Source organism: Scomber scombrus, chromosome 2 (genome assembly GCF_963691925.1).
Source record: "Scomber scombrus chromosome 2, fScoSco1.1, whole genome shotgun sequence".
Classification (NCBI taxonomy): domain Eukaryota; kingdom Metazoa; phylum Chordata; class Actinopteri; order Scombriformes; family Scombridae; genus Scomber; species Scomber scombrus.
In genome coordinates, this window is record NC_084971.1 from 27851009 (window position 1) to 27877352 (window position 26344).

General features: G+C 39.4%; 1 protein-coding gene across 4 annotated transcripts in view; it reads right to left on the reverse strand.

Moving 5' to 3' along the window:
• Positions 1-1228: 1228 nt before the first annotated feature.
• LOC133995321 (noelin-2-like) overlaps positions 1229-26344 on the reverse strand; it is a 30077-nt gene continuing 4961 nt past the window's right edge. For 2 of the 4 annotated variants that reach the window (XM_062434678.1, XM_062434670.1), the window contains exons 2-8: positions 22463-22612; positions 20293-20448; positions 15002-15221; positions 12763-12869; positions 6063-6239; positions 5806-5979; positions 1229-1549 (exon numbers count right to left, since the gene is read on the reverse strand). In XM_062434678.1, the coding sequence (XP_062290662.1) occupies positions 1229-1549; positions 5806-5979; positions 6063-6239; positions 12763-12869; positions 15002-15221; positions 20293-20448; positions 22463-22612 (1305 nt within the window). Of the gene's footprint in view, positions 1550-5805; positions 5980-6062; positions 6240-12762; positions 12870-15001; positions 15222-20292; positions 20449-22462; positions 22628-23993; positions 24021-26344 lie in introns of all 4 variants that reach the window. The other 2 variants (XM_062434687.1, XM_062434695.1) reach the window with 2 other exon arrangements.

The following is a 26344-nucleotide window of genomic DNA, read 5'->3' on the forward strand; positions in this document are numbered from 1 at the left end:
GCTTCTTTATCATTCTCCATCGCTTTTCATCGATTCAGCGTCAACTCTGCATCCTCGACACCTAGTTACACCCACTTCTTCTTCTTTGTATCTGTACATCTGTGGTGTGTGTGTGTGTGTGTGTGTGTGTGTGTGTGTGTGTGTGTGTGTGTGTGTGTGTGTGTGTGTGTGTGTGTGTGTGTGTGTACAGTATGTGTTCTGTTTACCTGTGACCTACAATGTCATTGTGTGTGTGTGTGTTTTTGTGAGTGTTTGTTGGTCTCTTTATCGACTCCTCTCTGGGGATGTTGCCTTCCCCTTTCAGCTCATAATAGCCACTTAAATAATAATGAGTGGGTTAACCTTTGCAGCTGCGTTTGACTCAAAACACTGTCTCTCCTGTGCTCCGCTCATCCATAACACCGCTGCGATCAATCAGAGCCAATGAAAAAGACATTGTTACACAAAGAAAGCTCACAATTAACACCGATCCATTTAATGATATAAAGAGATCTGTCAATATTTAGCATTAAATATTGTTTACTTTGAGAAACTCTCCATGTTATGTCTCTGTTTTAGCCACTGTTGTGCAGAACACACATGCACAGACGAATACAGACACACAGGTTTGTATTAAAAACACCTTTCCACTCTCCAAGACAGCAGAGTCTTAGTAAAGTTTGACAGTAAGGTTTATTGAATGAACATCCATGCTGACTGAACACGTCCACGATCACATCACACACAAACCCAGAATATCTCCATTCGATCTCCACCGCCGTCGAGTTTTGAAGAGAGTTGAAATTCAGTTCACGAGTTGCATTTTTTTTTTTTTTTTTTTTTCCAACAGTTCAATCTCAGCTTCCAAAAATCACTTCAGAGACACGAGTGGAATGAAATGCAACAGAATATGGATTGGCTCAAACTGTCTTGACTTCCTTCTTTCAGCGTTCCTGTAGCAGAGGAGGCAGTTAATTTTCATCTCCACCTCGATGAATACTCCTGTCTGTGACCCTTTAAACTTACGCTCGACAGCTGTGTATTGTGTCTAGTAATTAGCTCAGTGAGCTCTCACAGTCCAGAAAACATTCAAATTCAAACATAGACGGTGCTCATTTTCTTTTTTTGACGAGTTGGTCATTTTATGTGTGTGTGTGTTGTAAGTTGTAATACCCTTAAATCTCCTCCGTCTCTACTTCCTCTCTCCTTCTTTTTCTTTTCTTTTTTTTCCCACTCTCTACGTGTCGATCTATCCGTCACTCCGGATGACGTGAAACAGTGTGACGTTGTAGAGGACCTGGTGTCCGTTGTTCCAGGTGTACAGTGCTCTCTCTCTGGGGTTGTAGTCCATCATGCTGATGTGGGAGTACTGGTTGTGGAAAGGGATGTCGGTGTACTCGTACGTGGAGGAGTTGGTGTGATAAGCAAAGTGGACCTTGGCCCCAGCCAGGTGGGAGTTGGTGACGTACAGGGTGCCGCAGATCATGAAAGCTTCCCCTGCGCTGCGTTTAGGAAACCCTGTATCCCAGCTTTGGAGCACTTCCAGCGAGTGAGGGTCCAGGCGACTCACCTGAAGACAGAGAGGAAGAGTCAGTCACTGAAAATACTTTTCAAAACATGTTTAGAATCTATCAAAAACTGAGCTGCTGTCATGAGAGATTACTGGTGATCTTTTCTGTCTTTATAATCCCACAATGTTTATTAAAGTGAATGTATAGAGACAATAGACAGTACCTAAAGAAGATGTATCATGAATATTTCCAGGTCTATATTTATATTCTGGGGCTCTGCTGGAAAAATAATATAAATATAAAACTTCTTATTTATCTGATACTGGCCCTTTATGCAGCCCCTCATTCCATCCTCTGACTGAAACAGGTCGTTTTAGCTCCTGTCTCTTCGAGGCCTGCTCTTAGGGAGCCCACTTCTGATAGTGGCTCCGGAGGCTACATGAACAATCAGGGGCTGATCCACTCTTAAAAAATACCTTGCCACCCAAGCTGCCGCCAAACTTTTGCACAATCTAATTCAAATAAATATGTATATGAAAAGTTGTGGCTGGTTGGAAGTTTACAGGAGTGAAGCTCTGATGCCTGAGTGCAGTGAATGCAGCAAGAGATGATGCTCCCTGTAGACTCTTATCAGAGCCATGTAGGCAGCCGCTAGCCGTCCCTGCAGTGGGAAACAACTCCCACAGCTTCTCCCGGTCCTGGCTGCACACAACAACTGCTGATGGCTCTTTCTTTTTTTTCCTGCTAAATGTGTTTGTCAGGTTGCCAACTTCTACGCGTAGGAATACAGACGGCCACAGATGGACAGTGGTGGGGTTGCTTTGTTGAAGTGTTTTGTTTTGTAACTCGTGTTTGATTGTGTGGGGGACAGATTAAACCTGCCTAAGCCCAAATATTCACCGGTGCTTATGAGTGTCTCCGGACTGCCTGCAGCTACCAACATCTCTGAAACTGCTCATTCAGCAGACAAACGTCCAAATTTTGGATCAGTCATGCAAGTGTAACATACAAAAGCGCCCAGTGTAAAAAGCATTAAAATCACTCGCTCCGAGCCTCAAACAAAAAGCTACATTAGGCAGCAACGTAGTGACAGTTAAAAGATTACCTGAGAGTTTGCACTTGCACCACTTTTTCAGATTGAGGCTCAGAGAAAAAGACTGTTGCCGTTTGAAGTTGGCAACATAATGTGTGGCTTCATAGAGAATAGGTGACCCAATTGGAGAATATTGTCTTTATATGTAGGTCTCTATCTACGAGCCAATTTTAACCATTAAAGAAAGATTGCATTGATGTAATTACTGTTTACTTTGAATCTTAATTCTGAAATTTGTTGGGAAACACTGAGAGGCAGACAGGAGGTTGAAACAGACAGCAAGTGAAAAACAACGTGTATCATTAATAATGAAGGAAAAACGTCAAGTCGCTCTGAATCATGTTTGAGACACTCGTGAAAATGAAGAGGAAGGGAGACATCACCAGTTTATGTCTTCCAAAGAGGACACCAACTAATGAACAGAGATATACATCAGGAGAGCTGGTGATAGAAAGAGAGCAACAGGGAAATGAAGAGATGGAAGGCAGAGATGACCTCGGAGATGGAAAAGGGGGAGCATCACAGAGATGAAAACAGTAATGTGTAATTGAAAAAAATGATGCCGCCTTTAGATATTTCTATTCAATGCTTTACTCGTGTAACACAATAATGTCATATTTTTTTACTTCAAATATCTTCATTTGGAGGATTTTCTAAGCAAATACTGATATATGAGATTGTTAGGAATTACATCAGCATACCTGCCACCTCTTAAAATCTCCATGCCAACCTTTTACAACCCCTTGGAATATTTCTTTAGATCCGCAAACAGTAGCAGGATGTCACTTCTTTATCTTGTCCTTTACTAAAAATGGAAATATCTAAAATACATATGTACATGTCTGAGCTTGAATCTGATCCAAAATATGCAAGTGGGGAATGCAAACAACCCATGAACCAACCCGAGGCAGCAGAACATACAGCAGTTTTTGAGCATGGCTGAAAAATCTCACATCTTTACAAGTAGTTCTTAGTGTTCAAACAAAGTGTTCAGAGCAGGCTGAAGATCTGGCTTTTGACTTTCAGGGAGCATTTTTACGTTCACCTTAAGTTTAGGAACTTTGACCATGTTTGACATAAACATCCAACATCATATAACAGTATATAAATAACCGAAAATCACAAAAAGCAAGATATTAGCCCTGTAAGTACTGTTTTGAAGTTTATTATATTATTACATATTAAAGTACGTAGCACAGTACAGAAACAGTGTCTCTGTAAGATGGTATTCTTTTATAATATTCTACTACATAAAAAAATCTTAAGTTCAATTTTCTCTCCTTATTACTTCTTTTTTTGTCATGTAGCATGTTTCCATCCCTTATTATTAATTTTTATGAAATTGTTTATTTTGTTTGTTTTTTAGAAATGTTGTGTGAGCTTTCAGCCTCTTACCACTCTCTCTTTTTTTATTATATTTATAACCATATTGTGTGTAGTAGGTGTGTGTATTTATGTCACACATTACTTAATATAACAAAATATTAATTTAGTTACTAAAGCATTATTTTTACTGGATAAATTCACAATTTTTACGTATGAAAGTATACTTTCGTATTGCGGTGTTTCTTCTTTTAATTGAGTAAAGAACCCTTTTCGACCACTGGTTGTCTCCCACTCTGCTGTAAATGTCAGACTGACAGCACTACCAGGAAAAGCTTCTATTGTTGTGAATGTGTATGAGTGTGTGTGTGTGTGTGTGTGTGTGGGGGGGGGGGGTTTGTCTCTCTGTTAGGCTTCAGATTGAAGGTCAGTAAATGGAGTGCTGGAGCACCGGGGAAGAAGTGGTAGCCTATTTATAAGTTTATGAAGAAGTCTTTTTGGTGTCCTGTGCAGCTTTGTGGTTCACATCTTCCTCATGGTAGACACTTTATGTATAAAATAAAAAATTTGATCTACTGTAAGCTTCATTGGTTAGTTGAAAATGTTTTCTCCAATTGCCTTTTAACATGTTTAACATGTTTGACTCGTTTTATAACACGAACGCTCTAAAAGGCATTTTAAACACCGCTTAATGGCGTCAAACAACCTATTGTGCTAAAAGGCTGAGGCCAAAGCTACTGAAGCCGCATGTCCCTGATAAAAACTCAACATCATCACAAGTTGAGGATCCATAAAGGAGACCTTGAAATAAACAACACTGTTCTTGTGTTGCTGTCTAGAACTAGTAGCCTTGTACAGTGGTATTATAAACCAAGAATGAAAAGGAAAAATATATAAGATCATAGTGTTGTTTTGTTCTAAATGGATCTCTGTGTGAAAAATGCCCTGAAATAGCTTCTGTTGTGTTTGTCTACATAAACATTTTTGACTTGACTTGACTAGTGTAGTCAGTTAATGATTGATAAGCTGTTTGGCCTTGGAGGTAATGCTTGATTAATACTTTAGGTATTAAACTGGGCTTGCTATTGATTGCATCTTGTATTAGTACAATTTTTTTTTTAAAACTATTTAATCTATTCGCTCTAAGGGCTGAAAACAAAGACACCACCCTCTTCTTTAAATGCAGAGAAGCACTGCTGCTCCCAAACACACCCAATCAGTATGAGAAGAAATCCAAAACCTGTTCAGTGGTGCTGTTCATCAAACTCTGTTATGTAGTAGGCAATCTGTAGTTTTAAGTAGAAGTTGTGTAGGAACCGGCTGTCATTTTATTTCATTCTGCATTTGTTTTCTCCTGCGTTTGTTCAGTCAGTCAGTTCAGTTTTGAAACTTTGTTTGAGGTATAGGTTAGCTTTTGTTTTGATGAAGTGAGTTTTTGTTAGGGTTGGGGTTAGGGTTAACATCTTGCTTCTAATTGAATTTTTAAAACGTATCCATCAATCTTTATGTCCCTCTCCCCTCAACAACACCGCTTGTCATTTAGGTGTAAGCAAAGTGCTATAAAGTACACAGTAATACAGAAAATTAGCTGCATACTCTACATTAAATCATGTTATCATGAAAAACTGCAATACACACAATATATTACATTATATTATTTAGCAAAGTGCCTCTGTCAACTTTTTTAAAGGATTTTTTAAAAACTGAGTTTATGACTTCTGGAAAGTAAAGTAAGGCTGCTGACAGCTGCAGCAACAATACATCACTATTAATTATTATATGTCTCATATTCAAATACAGCAAGATAACATTTATTTCATGTTCCCAGCCTGTTTTATTTTATTCTATTATTATTATTACAATAAGAGCAGAAGACACAGACAGACATGCAGACTGTACCATTATGTTTCCAGCGTTTTGGATGGAGGTGTAGACGGCCCAGAGTCCTGTCTCATCAGCCATGAGGTCGATGTCAGAGGATCCTCCCCAGCTGTAGGGGAAGGTGTTGTTGTATCCCGCTCCACTCAAGCTACGCTGGACCATCACGCTGCGAGAGCGGAAATGGTACTGAACCTGGAAAGACAATCATCTCTTGTTCCAGTCATCTGATTATCAAACTGTTAATTCTCTCATGTCTCATGTAGCCAGTCTCCTACCAGGATGTTGCTCTGGTGCTTGTTGTAGTAAAGTGACCCGTTGTAGACCACATGGCCGGTTCCCGCCCAAGGGTGGGGCAACAGATGCTGCACAAAGTTCTGCCCCTTGGTGAAATCCCCCATGGTTCTGTACTCCAACACACGTCTGCCTTTATAGTAGCCATCCATCGACCACACCTGATGGAGGAGAGAGGAAAGGAAAACAAAGGGTTCAACATTTTGTGAAATACGCGGATTTGAGAGTTAGATGAAAAGGTTGATACGACTCTGATGGCTGAACAATAAACATGAAGAGCAAAAACAGAACTGTAAAAACAAAAAGCTGCATTTTAATGAAAGTTAAACAATCATATAACATGTTAATTAGTGAGATTTAGAGGTGTTTTTACTGTTGGTCACAGCCCGCCTAGTTGTTTTTCCTTGTTTCCAGTCTTTGTGCTAAGCTAAGCTAACTGGCTGCTCACCTTTGCTTAAATTACAGACATGAGAGTCGTATCTAACTTCTCACCCAACTTTCTATGCAGGATCCCAAATGAACACCCACTAAAGCAACCCACTCTCCTTATTTGGAGAGAGGTTATCCTAATAGTGAGCTGATGAGCTCACCAGTAACGTGATTAGATAATGAAATGGTGTTTAGCTGTTGGCTGCACCCTCAAACTTTTCCCCTGTTGCCAGCCATACTCCAGCCAATCAAATCAAGGCAAATCAGTGACTGTGATCCAGATTTTTAAATGTTTACCTGCAGCTACATATTTTCTCTCTTTTTCTGTTCCTAACTGACCTCATCCAGCAACATCCATTTGAAGTCATGTCTACCTGGTGAATGTAAGTCCGATATAATCTCCTTTTAGCTCTATTTTAGTCTCCACCAACTCCTAAAGGAAATATTTGGCTCTTAAGCTGCTGAACACTCCTGTATGTTAGCAAGCTTGGCCCTTTCTTTTTCTGCCTGCTGCTTAATGCTGAACAGATAGTGTAAAGTGAGTTAAGGATAAAAGCCTTTCGCTCAAAAAACAGCCGTCTGCTAAAGCCAAAAACAATGAGAGCAATAAAGTAAACTGAAATGATAAAGTTGTGGGATTGACAGCTAAACAACGAGCGGCAACTCCTGATAAAGCCTCCCAGAGTTGAGGGGAAGAGCAGAATTGGGTGATAATTATGTACAGTCCAGATTAGACACTATTTGGACAGTTGCACATTTTTCAATAAATTGGATTTTTCCACAGAATATTAAATATGATGATTTTGTTTGTTGTTGCTTCATATGAAGCTGTTCAATAACATTTTAACATTTGACACTGTGTTAAAAAAGGAAATATCTCCCATACGGGTCGGTCAATATTGAGGTAAACCTACTCAGATTGTGTGTGTGTGTGTGTGTGTGTGTGTGTGTGTGTGTGTGTGTGTGTGTGTGTGTGTGTGTGTGTGCGTGCGTGCGTGCGTGTGTGTGTGTGTGTCCTTTGTAAATATAGAAATATTGATTGTACAAGAAGAGCTTTCACTTCAAAATAATGACTGTTTCTCTTGTGATGATAGCATGACGTGACACTGCTGCTGACACTGGAGGTCTTTTCTGCTCGGTAATGCAGAATTATTAATATTATTTTTCTTCTAATAAATATGGGCAATACATTTTAATTTACCCCAGGTATGGAGAATTGATGTTCACCCTCACCCACCTCCTAAATCAGCCCGACCTAAATGGAAACAGCTGCCTGATGAAAAGTAAAACCAGATAATCTGAGAGTAATGAGAAGAGGTGGTAAATATAGGACAGAGGAAGCAGGGGGGGATGGGGTGACTGTGAAAGAGAAAACTGCCAGCAACAAACGGACACAGAATGAAAAAAGATGAGGGGGGGGGGGTTGAGAATTATCAGCATGGAGGATTAATTACCCAAAGAGGGACGAGAGGTGAAACATGAAAGAAAGCGAAGAACGAAGGTAAAAGAGAGCATTGTTGGCGGGAAAGATGCTCAGTATTCCCTTGGCAAAAAGAGAATTACTGTGGGCAGAAATGAGGGAGCAGATGAAAAGGACCTTTTTTTTTCATGGGTCAAAGAAAACAATTTTTTTGAAATCACAGTTAATTTGTAGCAATATTTAAAATCGCTGCTGAATGAGAGAGGTAAATGATTGCAGTGATTGTGACGGCCTTCAGTAACACACTCTTTAACTAAGACACAGCTTGTGATTTACAAAGACAATTAATGAGACTGATTACACTCTATCTCTCTCTCTCTCTCTCTCTCTCTACCTCATTTCTCCTCTAAATACTTCCCTTTCCTCCCTATTTTTCCCTGCTTCACCAGCTGATCTGATGAGGCTTTCTTTTGTTTAATTCCCTATAAAACTGTGTTTCACAGCAACACGAGTCCCTTTGTATTCTGGCAGCTGTAATCTTCTCGCACTTGAATGCACTATTTGCTTTATATAAACAAGCTCCAGACGCTGATTATAAAACAAACGGTGCATGTAAGAGAGTGAAGTTTTGCTTTATCTTGGACTCGCACCTTAGTTTTAGAGATTTTCTTTCTGCTTCTTCCCCCCAAAGTTCCTTAAACAATGGGTAAAGATATTTTTAAATGTATCGTAATAAAATACACTCATACTTTGAAATAACTTCCTACTGTGACTACCCTGTAATACATAAAAACAAACCACAGTCCTCATTAAAATTCAAATAAATGTTTTAAAAGAAGACTTTTTTTGGTTTACTCACTGCTCCTGTCAAGCCACAGCATGCAACTGTCTCCAGCAACAATTAAATGGTAAAAGGACTGTACTTATATAGCGCTTTTCTAGTCTTTTCGACACCTCAAAGCACTTTTACACTACATGTCACATTCACCCATTCATACACATTCACACACTGATGACAGGGGCTTCCAGACAGGCTGACCAAACTGCTCACCAGACGGAGACTAACTATTCACACACATTCATACACTGTTGGCGCAGCCATCGGGAGCAATTCGGGATTAAGTATCTTGCCCAAAGACACATCGACATGCGGACTGGAGGAGCCGGGAATAAAACCGCAGATCTTCCAATTGATGGACGACCACTCTACCTTACGAGCCACAGCCCCGATTAGTCAGTTAATCGATTGATTGACAGAAACCTAATCAACACAATGATCATTACTACAGAGGATAACATTATTGCTGTTTAGAAATCCTTTCTAGTAGCATTATACAACACTGTGCAGTGTTCTGGCATCTGATTAAGCTTTAGTCATGGATTCATTACTCAAACCAGCCTGCCTCAATTGTATTTGAATGTCTCACCTGTACCTGAAACAACACACCCATATTAATACAACCTCTTGTGTGTTTTTTTAATGCAGTGCAGATCATTACCTCTTAGTAAGAGGCTCTTACCTCTGAAACAGCTAACCATAAATGAAACCCAAACACAGTGGGCAGAGCGACAGGAAACACAATTTGAAGGGGAAACCGTCTTTGACACAAGACTGGCTGAGAAAGAAAATGAGGTGTGTGGAAATAGAAAGAGATTTCATGCTAAAAGGACTTTAAACATATCCGCCTGATTTGTCTAACTCAGCCTGTCGAAGCCTCATAGTATTAGCTTTGTCTGAGCTTAATGTATTTTTCACAGAGCGAAGATTGTGAATATTTCCCCTCCTTCTGACAGTGAGTCACTATGGCCAATATGGGGAGAGGGCTTCATTGTAGTGACTCATTACTCTTGTAATGTACTCATGGTCATGTGAGTATTTATTCCAATGGCTCTGTTGACCTGTCTAATCTTCTTTGTCTTTTTTCCCCATCTACCCTTATAATTTTTCTTTTTTATGCTCTCTCTTCTGCTTCTTTCATCACATCCTACTTGTCTTCCCCAACTGTTGTCCTTTTGATCAAATCGTCTCCCATTTCCGCCCCTCTCTCTTTGTTTCTTTCTCTTTCTGACCACCCCCTCTTTCATTTTCATGTTTCCCATCCCTGCTTATCATCTCTTCACCAACGAGCCCCACTCTTTCTCCCTCTCTTTCTAATTTGCTGTCTCCCTCTCTCGTCCTCTCTCTCTCTCTTTCTCACACTATCAGTAGAGACATCTTGACAGATCAGGGGATATCCACACCTCGGCAGCTGTTCTCAAATACAGCGACAGGTGTGTGCATGCGTGTGCACAAGTGTGTAAAATATAATGCGTGCACATACACACATATTCACACACTGATGAGCTAATGAAGAATTCATAAATGCCAACTGAGAGCCTGTGAAGACACTGCAGTCATGGATACCAAAGCATGTATAAGAAAGACTTTACTCATATTGATTCACTGCATGTGCATGTAGTGCGGATGCTCTGAATATGTGGCACTACAGCTTCATGCAGCCTGGAAATTCAAAGATGGATTTATATGATTTTATCTGAGTTTATTTCATGTAAAACACAACTTGAGTTAAACATTTAAAATAAAATACAAAACAGGTAAAAAGATGTTGTTTTTTGTCAGGTGGCAGATGATGTTTCTGATGCTCAATATCAGCTCAAAACCTTAAAATCATGAGCTGATAAAATGTAAAAGATCATCTGCACATATGTTAATACTAGGGATGTTCATGCTTGTATTTGTATGTGAATTTACTGAATGGAAAAAACTGCTGTTGTAGGATTTATTAATGCAATGAATTCATATCTTTACAATCATCTGATATAGTAATGAATAGTAGTATAGATTATATCAAAAGTAACAAGAGTGCAACAGCTGTCAAAGTCTAACAGTCTTTTTTTTTAGCTGCCATCACCATGCAAATATATTACCACACACAGAAAAAACTGAAAATATATTCTCTGTAATAGATTATGTGACTGATACTCATTTACATATAGGGATATTCATGTTGAAATACTGAATGTACTGATTTAGTGATCAACAAACTCCAACATGTGTTTGGAAAATGTTCAGCAGTAAAAATAAAAAATATGTTCTGATTATGACTCAAACAGCCAAAAAAACATTAGGTGATATATTTGATGTTAATGCTGTAATAAACTAAAGGTCTTTGAAGTGTCAAATCCACTTAAATTCAACAGCCGACTCTGAGCTCGACACAGATCTGAGCCACTTTTTGCCTAATGTTTTGTCACCAGTCCAGCAGCTAAAAACATCATTTCTAGTGAGTTAAAAGAGAGACCTCAAACGAGAGTGAACACTGGACTTACATTCATCAGGTGTAAACATGACCCCTACTGTATGTGGTAGGTGTTGTTTTATGTCTGCTGGATGTGTAAATCACCTGCTCTCAACACATGCAGTGGTAACACATTAGCCACAACAACTGTATCTATACAGTCTATATACAGTCCAAACAGTAAGGCTCTTTGCATCGGTACATTCGATTTGAAATACAATAATGGAAACTACATTAAATCGCCACGTCTCAGCTTTGATTTAAGTAGGTTAACATCAATATAGAAAGAAATGTGTGGAAGATATATAGATGTAGCCCTTTAAACACATGGTGCCCAGAGTTTAGGGTTCAAACTTAATTGGACTGTTGCAACTAATGATTATTTCCATTATTGATTGATTGATTGATTGATTGATTGATTGATTGATTGATTGATATTGCCTTAGTCAATCAAATGTCAGAAAATGGTGACACTGGTCCAAGACCCAACATTGAAATGACATGTGTGTCATTGTAACATTAGTTTATGCACCAAAGAGCTCACACACGGCTCAGAGTTACCAGTTAGGAGGAGGGAAATGCATCCACCACATTATTTAAGTGACAACATTCACCAGTCTTGTCAATTAACGGCTGTACTGTAGCACTCACAGGACTCATACAGAAAAAGGATGAGGAGAGGCTGCAGTAGCTGGAATGAAGTGATAACATTTCTGTTATTCTGGAGAATTGACACGTCAATGCTGGGATATCGGGCGATGCCGTTTAACAATGTGGTGTACGTCACCAAGCGGGTTTTCATAAAAGAACAATGAGTGCGTGTGTTTTGACAAACATCATGATTGTGTGCTGGTGTGTGTTGCCCTTTAGGTCTCTCGGATATAAACAGTATATTTTTGGTAAGAAAACACAAAATAGAAAAATAGAAAAGTCCACAGGGTTCCTTTAAGCTTGAAGAAAAGCAAAATAAAAATTGTTTTTATTGGATTGCAGCTTTTTATAGTTTCACTGGCTTCAATCCAGAAAGAAAAGATACAGCTCTGTATTTGAATAAAATGCAATAACTGGGATACTGCTGCTGCATATAGCTCCCTCTCATCATCAGGGAGAAGCTCTAATAGGGAACAGGCAAGGGTCACCATGGCGATATAAATCACACCTGGCAACTGGGAGACAGTCGCCTTGACAACTAACTTAATATGCGCTCCTTCAACAGAGAGGGTGTGTGTGTGTGTGTGTGTGTGTGTGTGTTTGTGTGTGTGTGTGTGTGTGTGTGTGTGTGTGTGTGTGTGTGTGTGTGTGTGTGTGTGTGTGTGTGTGTGTGTGTGTGTGTGTGTGTGTGTGTGTGTGTGTGTGTGTGTGTGTATGGGTGTTGGAAATGGGTGAAACTTGTAGCAGTGAAGACAGAGTGCACCCACAAGTCATGTTAAATGTAAGCCAGAAAGAGACATGAGGAAGAAATATAGAGCTCGGCTACCTCGTGACCACGTTCCCAACACCTGCTTCACTTGTCATGCACACACACTGTACACCTACCCTGTTATCGGAGCTGGGAATCATGGCGTCAGTCATCCAGGAGCCAAAGCGGGACCCCGAGGCTCTCACGGTGATCGGGTTGCTAACTACTGTCAGACGACCACAACCTGTTAACATATGATGAACATATTGTGTTAAATCATGTTAAAAGATCCAAAAAGTGTGACTTTTTATATGTGAGAGAAGTAACAGTGTGTATTCTAACCAATTTCGACTGAATTTCAAGCATTTTTTAATCAAAATAAAAATAGTTTGTGTCCTGAGCATGAAGCGTGCAAGAAATGTGTTTGGAGGAGACTGTAGCAGTTGCGTATGCATGTATCTCCCACTCTGACTACTTCTAACTGTCTGCATAAAATTCATCCTTTGTGACAGTAAAGGTAGTTTTCATTTTCAGTTGAATCTCTTTTTTTATGCATCAGCAGCTCTCTGACCTTGACCTCAAAGTGTTTTAGCTGCATAACTTCGACCCAGTGTTTGGTTTATTAAATGTTCTTTCACTGAAAACTGGAACAGTAGCTGCAGTCACCCTAGATTCATAGCCGCTACAATGGATTTCAATAGTGACACATTTTTACTGCAAAAACAGTATCAAAAGATCTGCAGGCATATCTCAAATCACTCCTCCAGCATAATCAACTTGTGCATTTACCACCCAAAAGCTGAGCGTGGGCCAACTACACAGGTTTAAATGCTTCTGCTCCTGTTTTTATCCTCATGCATGACCCTGTCAAACTGATGTGAGAGCACCTGTCTCCTGCTTCTAACCCTAAACATAACCCTGTTAATTAAATCAGTTTGATATCTTTATACAGAACCATTACCTGACCTTTTCATGTGCTTGACAGGAACAAAATAAAGTCTACTGTCATAATGCTTTCCTATTAAAGGAGCTCTTATTTGTGGTTATTTCACAAAATGTTATGAGATTTTGTTTTTTACTGGTTATTTAAACTGATTAAGATGTTTCTCCTTTTTAACTTGCAGTTTATATTCTAATTAAGAGTGTGAATTATCAGTAGTGAGTTGTTTTTATCGTGTTTACTGCTTAAGAAGAGCCCACTTGAACCGTCCATGACGTGACTAGAAATGTTCAGTTCACAATTTGTTGAGACACACTGTTCTCTATGCTGATTTTGTTTTTTTAATGTTGGTGCTCATAAAAATTACTATGATATTATTTTATTAATCACTTTTGTTGTGAACCCTTTTCTTGTTCCTAGAAAGACAGTGAAATCAACCACACAATCTAAAAATGTTTATATTTTTAAAAGGCAAAGTCTGTTTATCTTGTCAGTTATGAAGCATCGCTGTTCTCAAAAAAGGGGTAAAACAGCTATTTAGTTTTTGCACTTCCATAAATGTTCTTTTTAAATGGTCAGAACTGATAAAGCGGTGGCTGAAATATCTCAACCTAGTTTCAAAAACGCTGGACTCCCTGGTGCCCTTATAAAGTATTCATATCATATCGGAGTTACTGTATAGTAATCCTAAGTTTCCGACTTGTGTAAACATTCGCATCAACCTCCAAATTGTAATTACATCTATAAAACTAGTTTTTTTCTGACTCCTCTAATATATTCGACTTTGCACTTAATACAGAAGTACCTGCAAACCAAGCAAACATGGATGCCTCATGTCAGCCAAAGTCTGTCATTCAAATGAATTAAAACCAAATTTAATGGATATATATTGTCATTCTGTCAATGCACAGTATTTTAAACCCTCATATGACCAACTCAGTTATCCTACAACCCCCCTAAGGCTGCTCTTTTTTAAAATTCTAAGGCTTCAAAAAGAAAGGCAGTGTTGTGCACTTCATGTTTGGCAAACTGCACACTCTCTCTGATCAGAGTCTGAGATGACCCAAACACTTGAAAGTTCAGTCCTTTTAATCCGTCCAACGCAGGATTTCTGTCAAAGATTTTCAAGGCTCGAAACCTATTTGTAAAAACCTTGCTGACATCATTAGGGTTATATTATGTTACATTTTTAAAAGCTCCTTCAGAACCACAGAGGCTATTATACAACAGTTAGGCTGAGCAGTACTGATCGTGACAAGTAAACTCATCTTCGTGTGTATAATTGATGGAGTGCCTCTTGAAACCACTTGAACGCCATGCAGGCATTTTGTTTACTTCATGTAGAAAATACAACCTCGTGAGTTCCTTTTGAAAGCATTGTCAGTAATACATTTGCATTTGTAAATGAGTCTTATTGCCCCTCCAGCAGCACATACCCAGTTTGTTCATGCAGCTGTGTAGCCGGGTCTCCAGCAGTAAAACCCTTTGTTGAAGCTCCTCGTAATCGTACGCGCCAATCTCTTCCTGAATGGCTGTCAGGATGATTGACAGGTTGAGCAGCTCCATGCGCAGGGTGGCCAACGTCTGCAGGTCCAGTCTGTACTGCTCCACCACTGACAGAAGAGGCCGTAGCTGAGACATCTGGCCCTTTAACTCCTGAGAAAAGAAGAAAAATGAGTTATAGAGGAGAGAGAGAGTGCGCACTAATGTGCTTAAATCTGAAAACACATCTATCTTTGTCTCTCTTTCGGATGAGGTAGCTCACAGTGGGACCACTGCTTCTTCTCAGCCATTTGAGGTAGTTTATAAATCTGGTCAGGAGTGTGACTGCTTCTCTGTGAATGGTGGGCTTGTCTGACTGGTAAAGGACCCCAGAGAAGACTCAGAGAGCTTTCTGTCCAGCTAATTATGCTTTTCCCCGTCCTCACTTGTCTGTCCAGTGAAATTGATCTGCATCATCAAGGATATTTCAGTCTCTTAAATGCATCTCAGAGGAGATGAGGAGAGAGGAGAGATGAGGTTTCCAGAGGAGCTTAGAGCGAGGAACCACAGGTGTGCAGGAAACATCCTATTAATCTTAATTTTTTTAGTGATCTTTCGGTTGATACGATGAGACGGTCAAAGGAAAGGCTGATATCCGTTGTGGAATCTGCATGACTCTAGTATTAATTCTGTATACTGTGTACTGTGTACTGGGGCGGCTGTGACTCAGGAGGTAGACCAGGTGCTCCATCACTAATCAGAAGGTCAGTGGTTCGATCTCCAGCTCCCCAAATTGCTCCCGCAGGCTGTGTCATCAGAGTGAGTGTGAATGAGCAAACTCTACTCTAACTCGGTGGGCACCTCTCGTGGCAGCCTCCGCCATCAGTTAATGAATGTGTGTGTGAATGCTGGCATGTAATGTAAAAGCGGTCGAAAGAAAAGAAAGGCGCTCTATGAATGCAACTTATTTATATATATATTTATTTAAATTAGACAAATTCCCTCTTAGAAACCAGATTAAAGGCACCAACAGCAGGTCTAGCATTATTCATTAATCATAAAATAAAAATTATTCAATGAGGTTATTATCTGAATGATAAATAAATCATATTATTCTTCATCAGCTACAAGACTTCTTTTCTTCTTTTTTCTTCTTTTCTGTTCCAAATGCATCTTGGCTCATTTAGGAAAAATATGCAGCTATACAGTCGTATACAGTTGCCGTTATAATCATCCTATAATATAATACCAGCAAAGTATCCTGCTTACTGTACCTGTGGTATCTATCACTAATGTTCTGTCATGCCTGTAATAAGTATTAGAGTAGCAATCATCAATTCATTTATTTATAATTATTCATTATTTCTACACATTTGATGCTTGAGATGCTATTCATTGTGAGTAATTGCCTTCTTTTAAAAAATGATCCTGCAGTGAGCGTGGATGTCCAATTTGGTAAATATAATTCCGCCATGCTTACGTCTTTCTCTCTCTCGCTCTATCTCGGCTTATCTCTATCTCGAATACACAAAAAAACGAAGGAGACCGAGAGCCTTGTTAGGCAAATGGAAAGCACCCCCCGAACATGCCGGAGGGGCAACATATCCCATCTGGCCTGGGAACGCCTCACAATCCCACAGGAGGAGATGGAAGATGTGGCCAGAGGAAAGGACGCCTGCATCATTTGTTACTAACATGACCCAGTTAAAAAGCAGAAAATTGGAAGAGAAATCCTTTCTTTCTTTCTTTTTTTTGTGCATTTTGGAAGCCAATCCCAGTAAGTAAGACAGCTTTTTCACGACGGAGAACTGATAGTTTGAAAAGTGTTCCCTTAGTGGAGAAATATGAGCCAGTGTGGAAAGACCAGGACTTTTTTCTGTGATCAGTTTGAAGGAAGATCAATACTTTGTGTAAAGATTTATGTGTATGATATAGCTGTGTGTTGCAGCAGGACGATAAAGGGTTGTCCTTTTTATCTTTGACACTTCACCTTAAAATCCACCCAAAAAAACCTCTTGCTGGGGAGGGATAAGAGTTGGATTTGATATGGAAAAAAGGGATTAAACAGAGTGTCAAAAGCGAAGACAAAAACATTATCTCCTCAGAACATCTCACACCCCCGCACGCAAACACAACAACACATCCAGGAAACAGGCTTGGCAGACAGTCAAACATTTTACGTGTCTAATTCCACCCCCTGCTATCTTCAAATCAGGACATAAATACATCTCTGACACCAGTTCAAAACTGTTTCCAAAACTGTTTCAGCATTAAATTTTGCATAAGAGCAGAGTGATTCTTTTCCAACTGCTTGGTTTGACATTTGACTACTTCATTGTCATCATTATTTGCATGTAGTTGTTTTACTATGACATTAAATACGTTTTTAAACTGATCCTGACAAAATACCGATCCATCCATGGATTGTTAGACTGTAAACACTTTACCTGGCTAATCCCTCCCCTGCCACGTCTGCTCCTTCATCTTCATCTCGCTTTTATCTCTCTCCTCCTGTTTCCCTCTCTTATCTCTCCTCTCTCTCTGCCCGACCTTTTACCTCCTCACTTATTTCACTTTACTTATTACTCTTATCCACCCCACCCATGGGGAAAATGGTAATATACAGTAAGACATCTCTCTTTTTATTTTTCCTCTCCTTTTATCCTCTATCTCTCCCAAGTCCTCTTTCTGCATCTGTCTATCCATCTTAATCTCACTGTTTGACCTCATCTTCTACATCCCTCCCCAGGGGGTAAAAATACTGTTAAGTTATTGATAAACTTACTGTAGTTGCACATTGCATTAATATTCACTAGCTCTGCCTCTCCCTCTCAGTGCAAAGGCAAAAGCCTATGACTGTGAAAACCCCACAGGAGCAACACGCACACACACACACACACACACACACACACACACACACACACACGCATTCACACACACAGAGACACACAAAAACTAACAGTATAAAAACTTAAAAACAGACCCCAAAGCCCTGTGATGTTGTTAGGAAGATTCTCGGCAAAAGATGAAAGGCAGAATGGATTTATGGGGAGGCAGTAATACTCTCTGTTTTGGGAAGTAAGGGGTAATGTGGCCGGATGGGAGTCGAGAGGAAGTTCCAGTTGAGAACCATTTCCATAGTGTTAACCTCAGAGCTTATCAATTCTTTTTATTATTGATGCTGGCCGTTTTTCTCCATCAATCAAATTGATCTATGCTTCTAAACACTTGTAACAAGAAGTAATCATGGCAGAGAGGGGAAAAAAACGGTCCAAAACGTGGCTTCATTACACGAAGAAACGTGACAACAGTGCTATATTAATGTGATCGTTTCGAGTAAGGGTGTAAACACCGGCAGTATTCTGAAACATCTTTCTACAAAATGTATTGGGTTAGAATTCCAGGAATGCCATGTATTTGACACTCATGCATGAGTGCCACTGCTTCCCATCCAAGCAGCATGTCTGTTGGGTAAATATCATAATAACACAAGCACCACGTAGGCAGAGGGGGTCAGCCCTGTGTTCCCCCATTTCTAAGAAATTTTCCTCCCATCAAAATTAGGCCCTGTGTTTCCTCAGGCCTACATTCCCACAGTACAGGTATGGCCATTCCCTAATGCACATAACGTGTTGTTGTTTCTCATCTTTGAAATACAGGTATTATTCTATTATTAAACTGAGGGAACCGAGGGCTGTGGGAACATAGACACGCTCCCCAGGCATGCTTAGCATATATTTTCTTTGACTTGAAGAAAACACTGTACCAATATTCCCTCATTTCCTCCATTTTACATGATGACAGACGACTCCCAGCCGACAAAACCTTTTAAAACATGCTGCACAGGGAGGGAAAATTAGCACCCGAGTCACATGCATGCCTTTTTTTCTATTCTGTGTCTACACTTTGTTCAGACTCAGAGATGACAAAAAAGGTGCGTTGACACTGAAAACCTGTGTAGAACTACTTTTTTGATCAGGAATCAATAAGGGAATGAATAAAGGATCGGACCAATAAGCAGAGTCGATAATGGCATTGGTGTAAATAAAATCTTATCAATTTTCATCCCTATTAATGTGTGTGTTTTCCTTGGGTGTGTCCGTTTGGCTCCTCTGTCTGGGTCACACAGCATCTCATGCCTTTAAATACTGAATATAAGATTCTATATGGCTGGATAAGATAAGATAAAACGCAATCCTGGAGTTTTGAAAATAAAACATGGTCAGTAACATTTTCAAAAGTCTCCATTTTAGGGTTTTGCAAACCTCAGAGTTTTGTAGACTCTAGGGGTAAACATAGCAAAAGTTATGCCTTTTAAAATGAAATCCCATGTTCCTTTGAAAGTTTTATGTGGTATGTACTCATATTGTGTGATGTATTTGTGTTGTCTGACTGATGAAGGTCTTATGATCAAAAATGTTTTAATCAAAACCAATAAGAGCTGATGTGTGTGTGTGAAAATGCGCCTTGGTTAAAACTGTGCTAAATTTGGTTAACTGTTGCATGTAACCTAAATGTCTAAAAAACTTTGACTTTTAATCCAAAGTTAGGACAGTTTTCATCTAAACAGTCACCAAAACACAAATCTCCAAATAAGTACTTCCTGGTAAAGTTTCCTTTGACAGCGTAGAGGATTTTATTACCTTTAGTTCAGTGTCATTAGGAGTCTCGAGCTGCCAGCTGCAGACATTAAAGACCTTTCCCTCAATAAAAGGCAAGACTTATCCAGCGAGTTACCTTCTCTCCTGCAGATGTAGAGCACCGGCAACAAACTAAAAAAACTAAGTTGTAAATGAGCTCCCTCTGCCTTGTGTCAATTTTATGTAAATTTCATCATCAATATTAAAACTTCAAACTCATTCCAGACAGATTTTTTTGGCCAGCTCTAAGTTTTAATGTGTGAAGTGATGCTGCAGCTTTGATGGCACCTTCTACACAAGGCTGTGTGACGCTTTTACACAGTGGACTTGAAGCGGGCAAATTGACAGCTTCAAGACAAATTTTCTCCCCTTTCAGAAAGATGCTCGCGTGTCTGAGTGCAGGCAGCAAACTTCAGCTTGGCATGCGTGAAATCAATGTTTTCACACCAAAGGTTATGTGTTCCCTACAGCAACCATCTTACACTGTGTGTCTGGGTGTCTGACTACGTGTGCGTGTGTGCGTGCGTGTGTGTGTGTGTGTGTGTGTGTGTGTGTGTGTGTGTGTGTGTGTGTGTGTGTGTGTGTGTGTGTGTGTGTGTGTGTACCTGCAGACCCTTGGCCGTCAGAGTGCGGGGGTTTCCCACGTAAGTGTGTAAACGTCCATCCACTCCTCTCAGCAGCGGCTCAGAGTCTCGGACATACTGCAGGTCTCTGGATGTCCGCAGGTCTACAACTTCCATGGACTGACTCACATTCTGAACCTGACGCACACACACAATAACCACGTGCACACACACACACACACACACACAAACACACACAGTTAATATTATGAGTGATTATTGCTTGCATCGTGCGTTGCCAGAAATGCTTATGACTGGTTTTGGCTGCCACCTGTTATTTGTTTCCAAACACCTGTTGTTTCCCTTTCAATATGGCTATGTGGTTTGATGGAAAGACATTATATTTTAAAACGTAAAGTGGTAGTTCACCAGAGTTACATAATATATTTACTTATGTATACCTTATAGTTTTGGTTTTATCTGGCCAGCAGACACCCATCTGTGGGAGTTCTGTCTCATTCCAACAGAAATAAGAAGCAATTAGATTTGCTACAAACAGTTTAAAAAAGTCACATTTACTGCAGAAAAGTCTTAACAAACACTGGTCAAAAACCAGAGCGTGGGTGAAGTGAAATTTTGACCTGATGGTGTCGCCAGATGAAAAGTCAGGTTGATCACTAATGTCACTTGGATTAATCCTCTGGGGACCATGGATGTATGTACAAAATTCATCCAATAGCTGTTGAGATAGTTCAGTCTGGACCAAAGTAGTGGACAGACTGACTAACCAACAGATATTACCACCCATGGAGCCGTTAGCAGGGCTAAAAATAAAATAATACATAACACACACACACACACACACAAAAACTGTGTTTTTGTGGGGACTATTTCTTCAGCAGAAAGTGGTTCCAGTCTTAAGTGTCTCAACAGGATGACACAGTCACACAGCAGATATTTCTCTTTGAAGGAAGTTCTCATTAGATTCATTTAAGCAAGAAATTCTCACCTTAAGTATGTTGAGCTCTGAAGAAATAAACACTCCCACACTTCTCTTTAACCATCGTGAATTGCTACCAGATACTTCGAATCTCTTTTGATATTGAGTGGAAAAACATGTGGGAAAAAAATCCATCATAAAAATGACCCAGATATCCAGAAGTGATATGCAAGCAAACAAACAAACAAACAACCACTCAGGCAAAAACCCACCCACACATCTCCCGCTGTAATACATGCTGGGGAGGCTTGAGACGACGAGCGGAAAAATCAGAGCACAACATACGTAAACACACACACACATACATACACATCCAAACACACACAGCAGGATCTAGGTGTCACTTCCAGAGGCATGCTGAGTTAATTAAGATTATTTCTAATTTCATTCATGTACCTTTTATTCACTCTTTCTGTGTGAAGTGAATACAGAATGTAACACCTGCAGTGAATGAAAGAGAGTTATGAAACCATAATGTTATCGTCAGCATGCTGTGCTGGACTTGTACTTTGGCGAGAGTACAGGATGTATATATAACCTGATGCGTGAGCCTTGCAGTAGTGCCATGCTTAGGGAAAATGTTTGCTGGCCTCAGGGTGTTCAATAATTCATCAACTTTTGTCATAAATCACTTTAATGTACCTCTCAGGACACATATATACATTACGAGAAATGTGCTTACGCAGTGAGATGCATATCCTTACATAAACACACACACTTATGTACACACACACATACATAAGAACACATGGACGTTCAAGCATACAAATACTCATATAGAGAGCTGCTCTGTACTATATGTAACAAAATGTTTATTTCCGTCCCATCTGTCAGTGTTTTCTTGGAGTTTAAACTCTTTTTGGCATGTTGAATGACTGGGAGTCTGTAGAGGATGCAGCTACTGATGTATCAGGAATACATCTGTCAGTGAAACCTGTGTGTGTGTGTGTGTGTGTGTGTGTGTGTGTGTGTGTGTGTGTGTGTGTGTGTGTGTGTGTGTGTGTGTGTGTGTGTGTGTGTGTGTGTGTGTGTGTGTGTGTGTGTGTGTGTGTGTGTGTATGTGTATGTTCATGTGTGTTTCTGCAAGTGTCAAAACAAAGAGACAGTCCAGTGAATATTTCATTCCAGTGCGCTGCCTTTCCCCCTGCTGCATTGCAATGCTGACCACTAAAACATGCAGGGATGCAGTCAGAGACACACAAACACACACACCTGTTCAGTCAGTAGGCGTAGCTGTCGACTCCGAGGGTCTCGTTTGCAGAGGTTTCGTGCCGGGGCGACCACCGTGCAAACACACCTGCCGTCAGGATCTGAGGCCGTGCTGTACACCTGCCAGCCCTCCTCCGATCCCGGGTACAAACCCTGCGCATAAACAGACTCTCTGTTAATGATGTCACTTTAAAAATATCATAGATGGATGAGGACACCAGCAAAGTGAAATTCAAAGTAAATAATGTTTTTCTTTAGCTCAAGGTTCAAATTTTATATTGAACATACAGTATATTTGGCAGCAGTTTACAATAATTTTCTTTCTCAAAATTCATCTATCTATCATCATTCCTGTCACAAATTTAAGAATCCAAGATACTATTTTCAAATTTCTCATTTTTCCGACCGACAGCACAGAACCAGAAGATATAAAATTTGCAGATATAAATCTGAGAATACCAGCTAGAACCAGAGACTTTTCTTTATTTTTTTCGTTTTGATCAGTGATTCAAACAGTTAATTGATTATTTCAACTTATGCAGATTAATTGTTGACTGACTATAAAGCACAGCAGGTTCACTTATTTGTGAACAAAATAGCCAACAGCAAGCTCTAACTGATATCTGCTGGGCTCTGCAAATTGTTCAAATTTAGCATCCATTCCTCGTCAACCGCAGCCTGTCACAAAAAATTGGGCAGATTTTAAGCGTCAGGTCTTTGGCAGGAAAAACAAGATAATAGTGCAGCTGTTCTTATTGAGTCAACCCCTCCCAACTTCAGTTTTATGAGTGATGCTAGAGTGCAGGTAAGAGAGGAGGTGGAGATCTATCCAATGCACACAAATATCTTGGAAATGGGAATTTTGCTTCTCTTTAATATTTGGTTTTTCAGTTGAATTCCTCTTCTCGAGCTATGTTACAAAATATCTACAGGCCACCTAAATACTGTGCAACCTTTTTTGACAACTTCACTGTACTGCTGTCTATAATCTGTATTGACTTTGACTCTGTAGTTATTTCTAGTGATTTTAACATCAGTGTTGACAACTTCCATTACAGAACAATAGACTGACTCAGCATGTGATGGAGCCCACACACAACAAGGGGCACACTGTGGACTTAATCATATCCAAGGGATCATGCAGACAAATGTTCAAACAGAGGAGCTCTCAAAATGGTATACAACTAAAAAGAAAAAGAAATTAGATATTAATTCAGGCTTTCTCATCCACACACACCCTCTCTTGGCTCGCAGTCAGCTAGCTTGTAGATAAGTTTAATTCTAAAATTACAAATGTTATTAATGCTATTCTCCACAGAAAAATGCAATGCTGGTCAGAGTAGAAACAAAGAAACAAAAACAGAATTCAATTGGTGAAAAACAAACCTCCAGGTTCATTATCACATTTATAAAGAGAGAGTTTGCATTCATAATTTGGAGCTGAAAATAAGGAGAAACAAGGCGTTCTTTCTTCTCCAACATCATCACCAAAATCAATAATAATGCACTTCCTTGTTTGGTACTCTCATCAGGCTAATGAACCCTCCTGTATCAGCAGCCTCTGAACTTCTATCCACCAGGGCCTTCAATGAATTTGCTTCATTCTTCACTGACAAGCAGTCAGTGCTTCCATATCAGATACAGGGTATGTGCTGTCCCTGTGTCCAACTAAAATCAAATCAAGTAGTATGACGCTATTTTATCTGAAGCACAACAATATGGAGGTCATTATACAGCATCTGAAATTCCTTTCCTGCTGCCTTGATATTCTGCCTGCAGGCTTTTTCAAAAACATTTCTAATTGCATGGCCTCAGATCTTCTACAAATTGTCAAAAAGTCTCTTCTTTAAATTGTCTTCCCACAGGCCCTGAAAACTGCAGTCATCAATCCACTCTTAAAAAGAACAATCTAGACATGTCACCAATGAACAATAATAGGCCCATATCAAACATCCTGTTTTTAAGTAAGGTCACTAAAAAAGTTGTTTTCTACAGCTGAACAACTTCTTGGCACTAAACAACTGTTTTGATGTCTTTCAGTCAAGATGTCAACTACATCGCAACATTGAGTCTGCTCTTGTTCAGGTTTTCAATGACATCCGCTTAAACAGAGACAATGACAGAATTTCAGTCTTAGTATTACTGGATCTCAGTGTGGCATTCGGCTTTCTGGCACTGTACTAAACTGGTTGGAATCCAACTTAAAGGACAAGGACTATTTTGTGTCTATAGGTAATTACACATCTGAGCAGACAAAAATGACCTGTGGTGTTCCCCAAGGCTCCATTCTAGGGCCTCTACTGTTCAACTTCTACATATTTTCACTGGCTGAGATTACGGAAAAAAAGAAAATATCTTACCATAATTATGCAGATGACACACATTAACATAACCATATCACAGGGGACTATGATCCAAAACAACAGAGTAAATGTATAACATATCAACATATGGATGTGCCAGAATTTTCATCAATTAAACAAAGATATAACTGAAGTAATTGTCTTTGGACCCAAGGAAGAGTCATGGACTCAGATTTGAATTTCAACAGCCACATAAAGTCACAAAGTCAGCCTACTATCACCTGAGGAATATATCAAGGATTTGTCTCTGCAGGATTTGCAAAAACTTGTCCATGCATTTATTTTTATCTTCATCTATTTACCAGTAGACTATGACTAATACTATTTTAACAGTGTCGTTACAGGTATCTCTAAAAAGTCTATCAGACATCTGCAGCTAATTCAAAACGCTTCTGCTTGAGTCCTCACTCCACACACAGACCAAGAAAGTAGACCACATCACTCCAGCTCTCAGATCTTTACACTGGCTTCCTGTCTGTTAAATCATTGATCTTAAAATACTATTGTTTGTTTATAAAGCACTGGTTTGGGACCAAAATACATTTCTGATCTGCTGCTAAATTATGAACCATCCAGACCTTTCAGATTGTTTGGAACAGGTCTGCTTTTTGTTCCCAGAGTCAAACTAAACACGGAGAAGCAGAGTTCAGTTTTTATGCTCCACATATTTGGAACAAACTCCCAGAAAACTGCAAGTCTGCTGCAACTCTCCGTTATTTTAAATCAAGGGTGAAACATTCAAATTTGAGGCTTTCGATTAATTAATTACTGCACTGTAACTTTTATATACCTGTTTTATCTGTCTTATTCTATTTTAGCTTTTTATTTCCAATTTAACACTCTGTAATTGTATTTAAATGTCTTTTTTATATTACCTTCTGTGGCTTTTACATTCTGTCTTGATGGCTTTTTTTATGTTGAGCACTTTGAATTGCCTTCTTGAATTGTGCTACAAATGAACTTGCCTTGACTAATTAATTAATCATTTCAGCTCTAAATTTATATCACACTTCTTATATGAATACATTTGCATATGATTTTTTCTTGAACATAATATCCAATTGCCCCAGGAACCTCTTATGACCTTTAAGGTATTTTTCTATTTTAACAAATCCACTCAGTAATAATATACATTTTTGAGGGTTTGTTTTATTTTTTTCTTTTGCATTTTTACCTTTATTGGCGAGTCAACAGTGAAGTAGCAGACAGAAAAAAAGGAGGCAGAAATGGTATATGACATGCAACCAATGTGGCATGCACAGTTACCATTCAGCTACTGGAGTGCTCATAGTTTTATTGTGTCTCTAAAATCTATCTATTGTTCTCTTAATGTCTAAATTGCACATTATATTCTACATTTGTATATTTATTATAATTATAGTGTTTGGACTATACAAACACAAACAACACCTGGCCAAGAAAGATGAATTCACATTGATTGGTCTCAATGCCCAGCTATAGTGACCCAGATAACAGAAAGCCACACATATTGTATGTCTCTATGTCTATATGTATCATATCA